The sequence below is a fragment of the Dromiciops gliroides genome, chromosome 2 (genome assembly GCF_019393635.1).
Source record: "Dromiciops gliroides isolate mDroGli1 chromosome 2, mDroGli1.pri, whole genome shotgun sequence".
Lineage (NCBI taxonomy): Eukaryota > Metazoa > Chordata > Mammalia > Microbiotheria > Microbiotheriidae > Dromiciops > Dromiciops gliroides.
Genome location: NC_057862.1, coordinates 12026219 through 12039924, shown reverse-complemented (window position 1 = coordinate 12039924; position 13706 = coordinate 12026219). Strand labels below are relative to the sequence as shown.

Below are 13706 nucleotides of genomic sequence, written 5' to 3'. Positions count from 1 at the left end.
CAATCAGTACATAAGTTAATTCAGGCTATTCATTGGAAGTTCAAATGCTGAAGCTGAAGTTTCAAATACTTTGGCCACATAATGAGAAAATGAGACTTACTGGAAAGATTGAAGGCAAAAGGAAAAGGAGATGACAGAGAATGAGATGGATAGATAACATCATGGAAACAATGAACATGAATGCGAACAGACTTCAAGGGATGATGGAGAATAGAGGGGCCTGGTGTACTATGTCATACATGAAGAGTCAGACATGACTGAAAAACTGAACAACAACAACAAAGAAAACTTATACCCCCCCCAAAAAAAAAGACCCAATAAAAAAGTCTTTTAAAAGGTATGCTTCCATCTACATTCAGAATCTATCAGTTCTTTCTCAGAAGATGGATAGCATTTTTTTATCATGAGTCCTTTGGAATTGTCTTAAATCATTGTATTACTGAGAGGAACTAAGTCTCTATCACAGCTGCTCATCGCACAATATTGCTGTTACTGTGCACCATGTTCTCCTGGTTCTGCTCACTTCACTTTGTATTGATTCATGTATTTCACCTATATATACAAAAATATCAATGACAGTTTTTTTCTGGTGCAAAGAATTAGAAATTAAGGGGATGCCCATCAATTGGGGAATGGCTTAACAAATTGTGGGATGAGATTATGATGGAATACTAATGTGCTATAAGAAGTGATGAGCAGGGGGCAGCTAGGTGGCACAGTGGATAGAGCACCAGGCCTGGAGTCAGGAGAATCTGAGTTCAAATCTGGCCTCAGACACTTGACACTTACTAGCTGTGTGACCCTGGGCAAGTCACTTAACCCAAATTGCCTCACCAAAAAAAAAAAAGTGATGAGCAGGATACTCTCAGAAAAACCTGGAAAGACTTGCATGAGCTGATGCAAAGTGAAATGTATTATACAGAAAATAACAGCAATATTGTAAGATGATCAGCTGTGAATGATAGCTGTTCTCAGAAATACAATGATCCAAGGCAACTCTCAAGGACTTATGAAAAATGTGATTCACCTCCAGAGAAATAACTGATGGTGTCTGAATACAGATTGAAGCATATTTTTAATTTATTTTTCTTAAGTTTTTATCTGGTTTTTTTTCATGTTTCTTGATGTCTGATTAGCTTCCACTTGACCAATTCAAATTTTTAAGGAATTATTTTCTTCACTGAGCTTTTGAAGCTCCTTTTCCATTTGGCCTATTCTAATTTTAAGGACTTCTCTTCAATGGACTTTTGTGCCTCTTATACCATTTGGCCTATTTTTTCAGATTTTTAATTTTTTTTAATAATGAGCATTTTTATTTAAAGTTTTGAGTTCCAAATTCTATCCCTGTTTCACTTCCTCCCCTCCCTCCTTCCTGAGGTGGTGAGCAATCAGATATAGGTTATACATGTACAATTATGTAAAACATTACCATATCACTCATTTTGTATGAGAAAACAAATAAAAGAAAAATAAAAGTGAAAAAATAGAATGCTTCAGTCTGTGTTCCATCAATATCAGTTCTTTCTTTGGAGGGGGATAGTATGCTTCATCACTTGTCCTTTGAGATTGTCTGGGGTTGTTGCATTGCTAAGAATAGTTAAGCCATTCACAGTTCTTCATCAAACAGTGCTGTCTCTGCATAACATTCCCTTTGTTCTGCTCACTTTACTATGCATCATTTCATACAAGTCTTTCCAGGCCTTTCTGAAATCATCCTCCTTGTCATTTATTATAACACAATAATATTCCATCACCACCATATACCACAGCTTGTTTAGCCATTCCCCAATTGATGGGCACTCCTTTGATTTCCAATTCTTAACCACCACAAAAAGAACTGCTAGAAATATAAATGTCTTTTTTCTATTTGGGGTGATGTCTTTGGGATATAAACCTAGCAGTGGTACTGCTGGATCAAAGGGTATACATCGTTTGATAGCCCTTTGGGCATAGTTCCAAATTGTTCTCCAGAATAGTTGGATCTGTTCACAACTCCACCAACAGTGGAATAGCATCCCAGTTTTCCCACATCCCCTCCAACATCCAATATTTTCCTTTTTTGTTGTATTTGCCACTCTGATAGGTGTGAGGTGATACCTCAGAGTTATATTAATTTGCATTTCTCTGATCAATAGTGATCCAGATGATTTTTTCATATGATCATAGATAGCTTTGGTTTCTTCATCTGAAAACTGCCTATTCATATCCTTTGACCATTTATCTATTGGGGAATTACTTGCATTTTTATAAATTTGACTCAATTCTCTATATAATTGAGAAATGAGGCCTTTATCCAAGATACTTATTTCAAAAATTCCCATTTTTCTGCTTCCCTTATAATCTTGGTTACATTAGTTTTGTTTGTGCAAAAGCTTTTTAATTTTATTTAATCAAAATCATCTATTTTATATTTTGTTCTATTTCATTTTTAAGATGTTATTTTGGGGGGGGCAGCTAAGTGGCAAAGTGGATAAAGCACTGGCCCTGGATTCAGGAGGACCTGAATTCAAATCGGGCCTCAGACATTTGATACTTACTAGCTGTGTGACCCTGGGCAAGTCACTTAACCCCCATTGCCCTGCAAAAAAGAAATGTTATTTTCTTCCATATTTTTGTGCCTCTTTTACTAAGGTGTTGGCTCTTTTTTCATGATTTTCTTGCATCATTGTCATTTCTTTTCACAATTTTTTCCGCTACCTCTATTATTTGATTTTAAAAATCTTTTTTGAACTCTTCCAAGTGCTGAGATCAATCATCATTTTTCTCTGAGGCTTTGTATGTAGCTACTATAAATTTCATTGTCTTCTGAGTTTGTGTTTTGAGCTTCCCTGTCACCATAGCAATTTTCTGACTGGGTTTTTATTTTGTTGTTTGCTCTTTTTTCCAGCCTATTTTTTTACTTTTAACTTTATGTTAAAGTTGGGCTCTGATTCTTGGGTGAAGGAGGCACTGTTCCAATGGTCAAGATTTTTGTGCTGCTATTTACAGAGTTAATTCTAGGAGTTTGTAAGTTTTCAGTTCTTCCAAGGTGTTATGATTTAAGAAGAGGTCACTGCTCTCCTGACCTGTGCTCTACTCTGTGAGTGAACTACAAGCACTCTTTTCTGACCTCGAACTTTTACCACTGTCTCATTCCTACTAGTACTGCTCCTCACTCTGGAACTGTGACCCCCCAACCACGTATTTGTGGTAAAACAGAGTCCTGCTCCCAATGCCAGGAAAGGGTCCCCTGTAAGTTCCTTCCAACCAGCTGTTTGGCTTCCTTACCATCTGTAAGCTGAGAGCTCCAGAGGCTGTCACTACTGATTCAGTCATCCCCATGGCCTGCTGCTGGTTTGCTAGGCATGGCTTGCACTGGACTGTGTTTCACTCTCACCCCGAGGAGACTGACCTTTCTTGCCATGCTAGAATTTATTTTGAGGTGTTATTTTAATGTTGTTTGGAGATAAATTGGGTAGTGTTCAGGCATGTCTTTGCCTTTACTTGGCCATCTTGGCTCTGCCTTCCAAAATTTTATTTAAAGAATTATTTTCAAAGTCATTTGGAGGGGACTGTTGGAAGAGCTCATCTGATTTCCTGCATCTACTCTGCCATTTTGGTTCCCCTTAACTTTCTTTTCATAATTTTCTTGCACCAATTCATGTCTTTCCCCAATGTTTCCTTTATCACTCTTATCTCTTTCTTTAACTCTTCCAGAAATTCTTGTGGGGCTTGGATCAAATTAGCATTTTCTTTGATGCTTTGTTGTACCTGTTTTCGTGTTGTTTTCTTCTTCTAAGTTTATGTCTTGGAATTCCTTGCCACTATAGTAGCTTTTTATGGTCGAGTTCTTTTTTTTTTGTTTGCTAATTTTTCCAGCCTATTTCTTGACTTTGAACTTTATATTAAAGTTGAGTTCTGCTCATTTAGGGGTAGGGAGGCACCACCCCAAACTTTAGGATTTTTTATGCTGCTGTTTTCAGAGCTAGTTCTGGTGGTCCACATGTTTTTGGTACTTCCAAGGTGATGTGATCTGGGGAGAGGTGTGGTCATTGCTCTACTCTTTGCTCTTGCTCTCCTATAACCACTAGCACCAGTGCTTCTATTGGTCTTAGACTGTGTCTTATGTGCACTGGCTGGAGGGCTGAATTTGGCATCAAGAGACCTGGCTTTGGATCCCACCTTGAATATTTACTGGGGGCAGGAGGTCTGACCCTGACCAAATCACCTCTCTATGAGCCTCAGTTTTCTCATTTGTAAAATGGGGATATGATTCCTTGAGCTACCTACCTCACATAGTTGTAAGGAAAAGACTTTGCCAACCTTATAGTGCCACAGGAATGTAGTTAGTTACCATAATTTACCTTTATGGAATGGAGGATGGAACTCAAAGCATGCAGAAGCCTCAGGATACTTCCTGTGTGGTTCATAATACTAATCAAGCCCTATTGTTCCACTGGGCTGTGATTTCATTCTGTGTCAGTAAAGTTACACAAGGGACAGACTTGATTGATCCTTCACTCGGGTATATTTTAAAATGTCATTTGTCCTATTGATTGAAATAAATTTGTCAATTTTTCTAGCACAACAAATCTACTTAACACCTGGGTAGCCTCAGATTAGTCACTTCCCACTTTAGGCCTCAGTTTCTTCCTATGTGGGAAAAAACACATAGTCAGATTAAATGTACACCAAAGTTCCTTTCAGACCTACAGCCTGTGTTGCTCCAAACTACTATTTGACTTTGTCAGCTGTGATAATTCTGTGTGTCTCTCTCTTGTTTTATGTCTCTGTCTCTCTCACTTTCAGGTCCAAGGCCAGTGGTGTATTTGCAACATGCCCTATTTGCAGATAATGCCTCCTGGCTCCTGAACCAGCCCAACAAGAGCCTGGGTTTTCTTCTAGCGGATGCTGGGTATGATGTATGGATGGGTAACAGCCGAGGCAACACTTGGTCCAGAAGACACAAGACCCTTTCAGTCGAGCAAGAGGAATTCTGGGCCTTCAGGTAAACTGGGATTCAGGAAAAGACCAGTGATTGGAGAGTGTCAGGGAGGTGAGAAAAGAAAAGGGAAGAAAAGGCAGCTCTTGCTGCCTCTTACCATGGGCAAGCCACCTGCCCTCTCTGGGACTCAGTTCTCCCATCTATGAAATGATTGGGATCACAGCTCTGTGTCTGAAGGGATCTCAGAGGCCATCCAATCCAATCTCATTTGTAAAATGAGAAAACCGAGGTACAGAGCTTAACTGACTACCTAAGTCCACATAGAGAATAATTGTTAGAAGTAGAATTGGAACCCAGACCTTCTAATGTACTACATTCCTCTTGAAGGTCCCTTTTAGTTCTAAATCTTAGGAGGCCAAGAGTCTCTTCTCTGTGCCTCAATTTCCTTATCTTTATATCAAGGTGGTTGAACTAGATGGCTTCTAATTTCCTTTTCACTTCTAAATTATGATCTGTAGAGTCAGAAGGTACTTGCCTCTAACCTTTACTACTTCTGTGACCTGAGTCAAGCAACTTAATCTTGAGATTTCCTCACCTGTAAAATGGGGACAATAATATTACTTAATTTACCTATCTCACAGAGCTCTTAGATGTTCAAATGAGATCATTTCCATAAAGTCCTTTGCAAATCTCAAAGCACTATAGACTGTCAACTATTATAATGAAGTTACAATAGTGCCTAGAACATACCAAGTTGGTAATAAATGCTTTTCCATTCATTCATTCATTCATTTGTTCATTCATTCATTCATTCATTCGACAATTCATTGTAGCTATAACCTTTCACACAAGGCATTTTGCTGAGCTGTCTATGAGTTCAACTAAACAGCAACAATAACAAATCCTAAAGGGCAACTGTATTTCCCAGGAAATCCCTATTTACCTGTTGGCCAGTCTCCGAGCCTACAAACAAACTGTTGTCCTTCTGATATCATAAGCTAATGCCTATGAAGGCAACATGATCTAGTGGAGAGATTGTTGACTTTGGCAGGAGAGGACCTGTGTTCAAATCCTGGCTTTCCCACTTGGTAGTTGTATAATCTTGGGCAAGTCACTTCCCCACCCTTGGTCTTTGTTTTCTCTCATGTAGAATGAAGTGGTTGGGCAATATGCTTTTTAGGGTCCCTTCTTACTCTGACATTCTCTGCTCCCATGACTTCTGACATATGAGCATTCTTCACTATACTAAATTAATTTGACTAAAACTTCACAATGTTGATCATCTTGGAATTGATTCATGGAATCATTGGTTTAGAGCTTGAAGGCACCTCAAGAGGCATCTTGTCCAACCTCCTCATTTGATAGAGGAGGAAAATGAAGCCCATCTAGGTTAGAGGATATGCCCAAAGTCATACAAGTGGCAAGAAATGAAGAAAGAATTTGAATCCAGGTCTTGTGACTCCAAATTCAATTCTTTTCTCACTGTACCATGTAGCCTTTTAAGTACACAGGGATGCTCAAATCATTGTGTCTAACCTCTTCATTTGAGAGATGAGGGAAACTCATTTGGAAGACCTGGAAAATTTGAAGTGATTCACCCTAGGTCACTTAGCTAGCTAGTCAGTGGCTGAGGCAGACTTTGAATTCAGATCTTCTGACCTATATCATCCACCTTCAGAATGTGCTTACTTGTTTGCTTGCTTTCTCACTCTTTATTTCTTTATTTATTTACTTATTCATCTCTAATTGTCTGGCTCTTTATTCATTTTCTATTTATTTATTTTCTTGTTTGTTTATTTATTTACTTATGGCATTGAAAGTTAGGAATACTGTTGTTCAGGCTAGCAATTTTGCCTTCCTTAAATAGTAACTAGTCCTCATAAATAGCTTTGGCCAAACAATTCAACCCCCAGGGCCACCCTTCTTGTGATGAGCCTCTCCTGACTCACCTAGGCTAGCTAGGACCCAGAAAGTAGACACTCACAATTTGTTATGGGTCTATCATGCTAAGGTAGCTGAATAAATGATTAAATGAAGCCTGAGTAAGCAGACCCATTGAGTTTGGTTCCAAGCAAGCATTCAGCAGTCAAATACTCTGGATTCAAACTACAACTTTGCTCTTCTTTCTTTTTCTAGTTTTGATGAAATGGGCAAGTACGACCTTCCAAGTGTGATCAACTTCATTGTACGAAAGACTGGGCAAGAGAAGCTGTATTTTGTTGGTCATTCACTAGGCACTACCATAGGTATGCTTAGAAAAGATCAAGCAAGTGTATGAAAAATAACATGGAATGTTCTTCCCACAGATCAGGATATAATGGGTGGCAGGTGTCATGGGGCACAAAAGAGGAAGCCTTAGGATCATAGACATAGAGAAGCTGGTGACCACAGGAGCTACCTGAACCAAACCCTTGATTTACAGATGCAGAAATAGGACACAGAGAAAAGTGCTCTGCCCAAGGCCATGCAGTAATTAAATGGTAGCAGAACCAAGGTCTTGCAACTACCAATCCAAGGATCTTTCAACTATGCCCTCATAGAGTTTAGACAGTCAGTGAAAAAGCATTTATTAAGTGCCCATATGGACCACGTCCTGTGCTAAGCACTTAAGCACAAAAAGAGGCAGACGACAGTCCCATTCTCGAGGAGCTCCCAATTCAATGTGGGATACAACATGGAAACACTTTGTACAAACAAGCTCAACAAGGAGATGAAAAGAAAGCATGTAAGGGAGAAGACAGTAGAGTTATGGAGGGGTTAGGAAAGATGAGATTGTAATTTGGACTTAATGGAGGCCAGAGAGGTCAGGAGACAGAGATGAGGAAAGAGAGGATTCCAAGAATTAGGGACTTGTCCTGGAAGAAACCTCAGAAGCACCTATTCTGACCTTCTGTTTTGTAGATGAAGTTATTTTTCATTCATCTTTTGGACCCTTACCCCAAGATAGCCTTTTATGAGTGTTTGTCAAATATCAATCAATACCAATATAAATATCAATAACATATTTTAAACAGAAATTTATACATTTATCAAATATACATATAAAATTTCTTTATAAGGGGAAAAAGGCATTAAAAAATAAACGAGGAAACTGAGGCAAGCAATTTACCTATGGTCCTATGTTTAGGAAGACTCTCCCACAAGCTAGCTCTGTGACCTTGAGGAAGTGAGTCCTAATCTCATTCCCTCATTCTCCTCTTCTATAAAATCTGGGGGAAAGGGACAGAGAAATGAAGGCTTCCTTTAGGAAGAAAGAATCAAAATACATCTTGAAGATGGAGAAAGACCTAGGTCTTCTAAATGACCTATGGGAAGAAAGCCCCCTTATAAAATGAGGGGATTGGGCCAGATGACTGCAGCCCCTCCCAGCTCCACACCCTCTGGATTACAGCTCATCTGCATGGTCTCCAAAGTGTAAACCCCACCCCACCCCACCCCACCCCACCCCCTTAGATCCTGGAGACCAGGTCATCTCCCTATAGACAAGGCCCCAGGGCTTCTCCCTTCAACAGGCTATCTTGTCCTCTTCTTTCAGGTTTTATTGCTTTCACCACTAGACCAGAAGTAGCCCGAAGAATCAAAATGAATTTTGTCCTGGGTCCCGTGGCTTCATTCAAATATCCCAAGAGTATCTTTGCCAGTTTTTTTTTCCTTCCTCAGTCAGTCATCAAGGTAGGCACCCCACCCCCCAACTCCCACCATATGTTTGGGAATTCCACTAAGAACCCCTAGTCTTGGAGGGTTTAAATTCTGTTAAGAACCATAAGAAGAAAATGAAAGTAAGGCAAGAGAGCTTCTGTATTGCTGCTGGCATGTGTGTATGTGTGTGGGTGTGTATATGCATACTTGTGCACATATACTGTACATGCATATGGATATGGATGTGGATGTTATGCATTGTGTAAATGTGTATTCTCTGTGCAGGGTATTTTGTTTTGTATATGTGCATGCATGTGTGCACTCATATGTTTCGCATTGTGCATTGTGTATATTATGTGTGTATACATGTGTGCATGTGTATTTTGTGTTGTGCATCATGTGTCTGTGTATTCTTTTGTGTGCGTGCATGTGTATGCACATATGTGTATATAGCATATGTATGCATGTGCATGTTTTTGCATTGTGCATATGCATGCATTGTGTGGTGTGTTATGTGTATTTTGTGTGTCTGTGCATATGTACATGTGTGTATGTGTTTGTGAAGATATGTGTTGATATGCATACATGTATATATGCATTGCACCAATGTGTATTGTATACATGTCTATTATGGGCATTGTACATGTGTATATCTGTGTGCGTCTGTACATATGTAAGTGTGTGCATGTGCATTCCACTTTGGGATTTTCAGTGGTAATGGTAGAAAAGGATAACACCATCCATCACCAACTATAAAATGGCATGTGTCCATATATACCACACACATGTACGTTTTTTCATTGTGTACATGCATGCATTTTGTATTATGTATATACGTTGTGTGCATGTGTGTTTTGCATGGTGTGCATGCATGCATTATATGTTGTATTGTGTATTGTGTGTTTAAAATGTATTTAGAAAGGATTTTGAGCAGTCCAAAACTCTCTTTTTACAAGAGGAGGTAACAAGCGTTACCTACTGGGTATTGGCACTGTGCTAAAAGCTTGGGACACAAACACAAGTCAAAAGACAGACAGAACCTGTCCTAATGGAGCTTACATTCTAATGGGGAAGACAACCCCCCAAAGGAGCTGGCAAGGAGGAGCACACTTGATGGGATGTGGTGGCCAAGTCCAGAAAGTCAGAGGCAGAGCCGGGAGGGGAATGAAGGCTGCCTGGCTTGGACACTTCCCCAATATGGAGGCCCCAGAAGGCTCTTTGGGAAGAGGGTGATGGACCAGCTGAGAGCAGTGTTTGGGGTGGAGAACTGTGTGACTGTCATCACTCCTTGAGCGTCAGAAGGCTTACAGATCTCTGTCCTCCCAATAGCTCTATGAGAGTAGATGCAGCAGGCAGCCCCAGTAAGGACTGGCCATGGCACCTAGCCCAGCCTGTGGGCATTGTCTTTGGCTTGAGTGGTGGATGTACATACACAAACAGAATGGAAGATTGGGGCCAGAATGAAATAATGAACCCTGGGTATCTTGAGCATTTGTCTGGCAACATCACATGGCATTAAGGAAAAATGAAATAGGTGTGAACCAGACTTGGAATCAGACCACTGACTTTGAATCCTGGTTCTCTTGCAAACTATGCTGTGTGCCCCTAATGAAATCATTTGCCTTCTCTGGGCCATGGCAAATGAAGAGACCAGACTAGATGACCTTGACCTCTGCTAAGTTCCACCTGTGTGGGAACCCCCAAACCTCTCTTCTTTCTGCAATCCCAATTACTGTTGAGGGCACCACCATCCTTCCAGTCACTTAGAGGTCATCCTGGACTCCTCACCACCCCTCACCCTCCATATCCAATATGGCAGCATAGTCTCTTGATTTCACCTCTGCACCATCTCTTGAATATGTTCCCCTCTCTCTTTTCAGATTGCCCCCATCCTGGTACTGACCTTCATCACCTCACACCTGGACTATTTCAATAGCTTCTAGGGGGCAGGGAGGTCCTGCCTTGCCTCAAGTCTCTCCCTACTTGGGTCCATTCTCCATTCAGAGTCCAGGTCAGACCATGTCACCCTCTCTTCAATAAACTCCAGTGGCTCCCTTTTACCTCCAAAATCAAACATTAAATTCTCCATTTGGCTTTTAAGGCCCTTCCTAACATAGCCCTCCCCCACCTTTCCATTCTCACATCTTCCTCCCCTCTGAGTCCTCTACAATCTGATGCCACTGGTCCCTAGGCTAGTCCTCAAGGAACATATGCCATTACTTGAGTCTGGGTGTTCCCTATGCCGAGAATTCTCTCCTTTCCCATTTCCTCTTCTTGGCTTCCCTGTTTCCCTTCAAGCCTCAGCTTAAATCCCACCTTCTCCAAGAAGTGCCTTCCCTTGGGTAGTTCTCCAGTTAACCCTGCTTATATCTCATTTGTATATTGTCTCCCCAGTTGGACTGTGATGTCCTCAAGGGCAGGGACTGTGCTCTGCCTTTCTTTGTATCCAGTCCCTGACATGTGGTAAATGCTCTTTGGCTAGATTCGTGTGACCATTGGCAAAACCCTCAACCTCTGGGGTCAAGACCCTCATCAGCAAACTGAGTCAGTTAGACTAGATGTTCCAAGGTTCCTTCCATCTCTGTTGATTGCCTGTGAAAAAGGTGACCTCTCAAGTTTCCTTCTAGCTCTGAGTTCTATGATCGTTTTACAGATGAGGAAACTAATGCTTAGAGAGGGCTGACTTGCCCATGACCATACAGCAAGTGTTAGAGACAGGATCTTCGGGCCTCCGGGTCTCCTGGTCCAAAACAACACTGATCATTACAAGCAGAGTCTACTGCAGTAATCCCAGGGTGCTACAATGAGAGCTTGAAACAGGGCAGGCCTCAATAAGACAAAGAAATTCCAGGTGTTATAGGCAAGTCTTCCAAGGCTCAGTGCCAGATGGGTTTTAGTTTCATTGCCTTGTTCCTCCAGCTCCAGGCTGATGATTAACATTCATAATAATCCTTAAACATGGCCTGGAAATGAACCAGTTTTCCTATCCAGACTGAAGCACACAAACAGGTGAGGCTCAAGGCAATGAATGTGCTTGGCTCTTCCAATTCCCTCCTGAACCCCCTTTTCAAACACTTCCTTCTTAAGAAGGGTGACAGGGGCCACCCACTGCAAGATCCCACCCAGCCTTGCCTTCTGTAGGCAGCACCTCCCAGCCCACAGTTTCTCTGTCCCAGCCTTCATCCTGGCTGCCTTAACTGCCCTGATCAAATTCATGCCCAATAAATGCTTGATGATTAATTCCTTACTCTGTGGGTAAGGAACAGGATGGTAGAAAGAATGCAGCCTCTGAATCCAGAGGACCTGGGTTAGAATCCTGACTTGGCTTCTTAATTTCGATGTGACTGGAATGAATCACTTGACCAGGTCCTTGGTTTCTGGATGCCTCTGATCTATTCTGGTTCGAAGCCTATAACCCCATGTACACCTTTCTGTTTTACAAGACCACAGCTAAACATTTAGTGGAAGAGAACAGAAGATCTGGGTTCAGAGGCCACCACCCCTGCTCCTTGCTACCAGTGTGACCTTGAGCAATCAAGTCCCTTCTCTCTGAGCCTCAGTGTCCTCTGCCATAAAATGAGGGAGTTCTTTTATGTTCCAATCCAAAGTCCTTCCCCTCTCTGAGCTTCACTTTCCTGTTTGTAAAATGAGGGATTTGGAGAAGATGGTCTCTAAGATCTCTTCCATCCATCCCCCCACACACACACACACATCCTCTCACATATCAATAAGGGAGTAAGGGAGGAATGGCTTCCACACTCCTTTAAAGTCATATGTGCATGTTATTCTCTTGTAAGTTAATTTTGACTGATATCTCTTTTCATGTCATCAGAATTTCTCCCAGTAACCCTCCCCCTCTCCCACCCAGAGAGCCATCCCAAATAACAAATGATATTTGTAAAGAAGAAAAAATAAGGAATATTAACCAAAATATCCTGAAAGTGTAAAATAGATATTCAATGTACCATATCCCTGGACCTGTCAAAGGATCGGGGTAGGGGTGTCTTCTCATTTCTGGACTATGATTGTTCTTTATAAGTTTGCAACATTCACTTTTGATTATTTTGTAGGAGTATTGCATGGTCGCATTGTTGTGATAATGGTCTTTACTGTTTTTTTGGCTTTGCTTAGTCTCTCTGGTGCTTTCTCACCTATTAACATCCCTCAGTTCCTGGGGTCTTCTTGCCCTAGAGCAGCCCTCTGCATCTCCAGTCCCCTCCTCCCTCCCTTCATTTTTCAGCTATCTCACCTATTTAGAATGTAAGTTCTTTGAAGGCAAAGGGCATTCTATCTTTCTTTTTGCTTGTATTTCTATCCACAGGGCTTACTACAGAGCTTGGCACATATTAAGTGACTAATAAATGCTTAGATTATATTAGATTATGTACATTTTTCCATGTTCCTCTGTATTAATTCATCATATTTGTCATATCTAATAGTTGATGAAACTTCATTAAATTTGTGTCCCACAATTCAAATAGCCATTCCCCAATCCATGGGATTGACTTTGTTTCCAGTTCTTTGCTATCACAAAAAGTTCTGATATAAATATTTTGCTATATATGGAAACTCTTCTTATAGATGGTTTTCTTGGGGTTTAAGTCCAGAAACAGATTCTCTGGGTTAAAGGGGATGAACATTTTAATCACTTTATTTTTACCATTTCAAAGCTCCACCAACAATGCATTAGTGTTCCTATATGCTCACAACCCCTCCAACATGAACAATTCTCATTTTTTATCCTCTTTATCAATTTCTGAGTATGAGGGTACATATCAGATTTTTATTTACATTTCTCTTCTTATTATTGATGTGGAGCACTCTTTCATATGGTTGTTAAGTTTGCAATTATTCTTTTGAAAATTGTTTGTTTACATTCTTTGACCATTTATCTGTTGGGGAATGACTTTTGGTTACATATATGTGTGTATGTGTGTATTAGTTGTCTATATCTTGCATGCCCTTATCAGAGGAATGTGATGCAAAGATTTTTTTCCTATTCAGTTCCTTCCTTCTTATGTATGATGCATAAATTTTGTTTTTGCAAAAGCTTTTCATTTTTTTCTTGTAATCAAAGTTACCTATTTTGTCTTTTATAATTTATTCTATCATTTATTTGGTTAAGAATATATCTCCTTTCAAT

At 40.5% G+C, this 13706-nt stretch overlaps 1 protein-coding gene across 1 annotated transcript in view; it reads left to right on the top strand.

The window, feature by feature from the left end:
* Nucleotides 1-13706, top strand: part of LOC122744515 (lipase member N-like) — a 30694-nt gene that overhangs the window by 5979 nt on the left and 11009 nt on the right. Inside the window, exons 3-5 of the mRNA XM_043990026.1 lie at nt 4789-4987; nt 7061-7170; nt 8460-8596. Coding sequence (XP_043845961.1) covers nt 4789-4987; nt 7061-7170; nt 8460-8596 — 446 coding nt within the window. The remainder of the gene's footprint in view (nt 1-4788; nt 4988-7060; nt 7171-8459; nt 8597-13706) is intronic.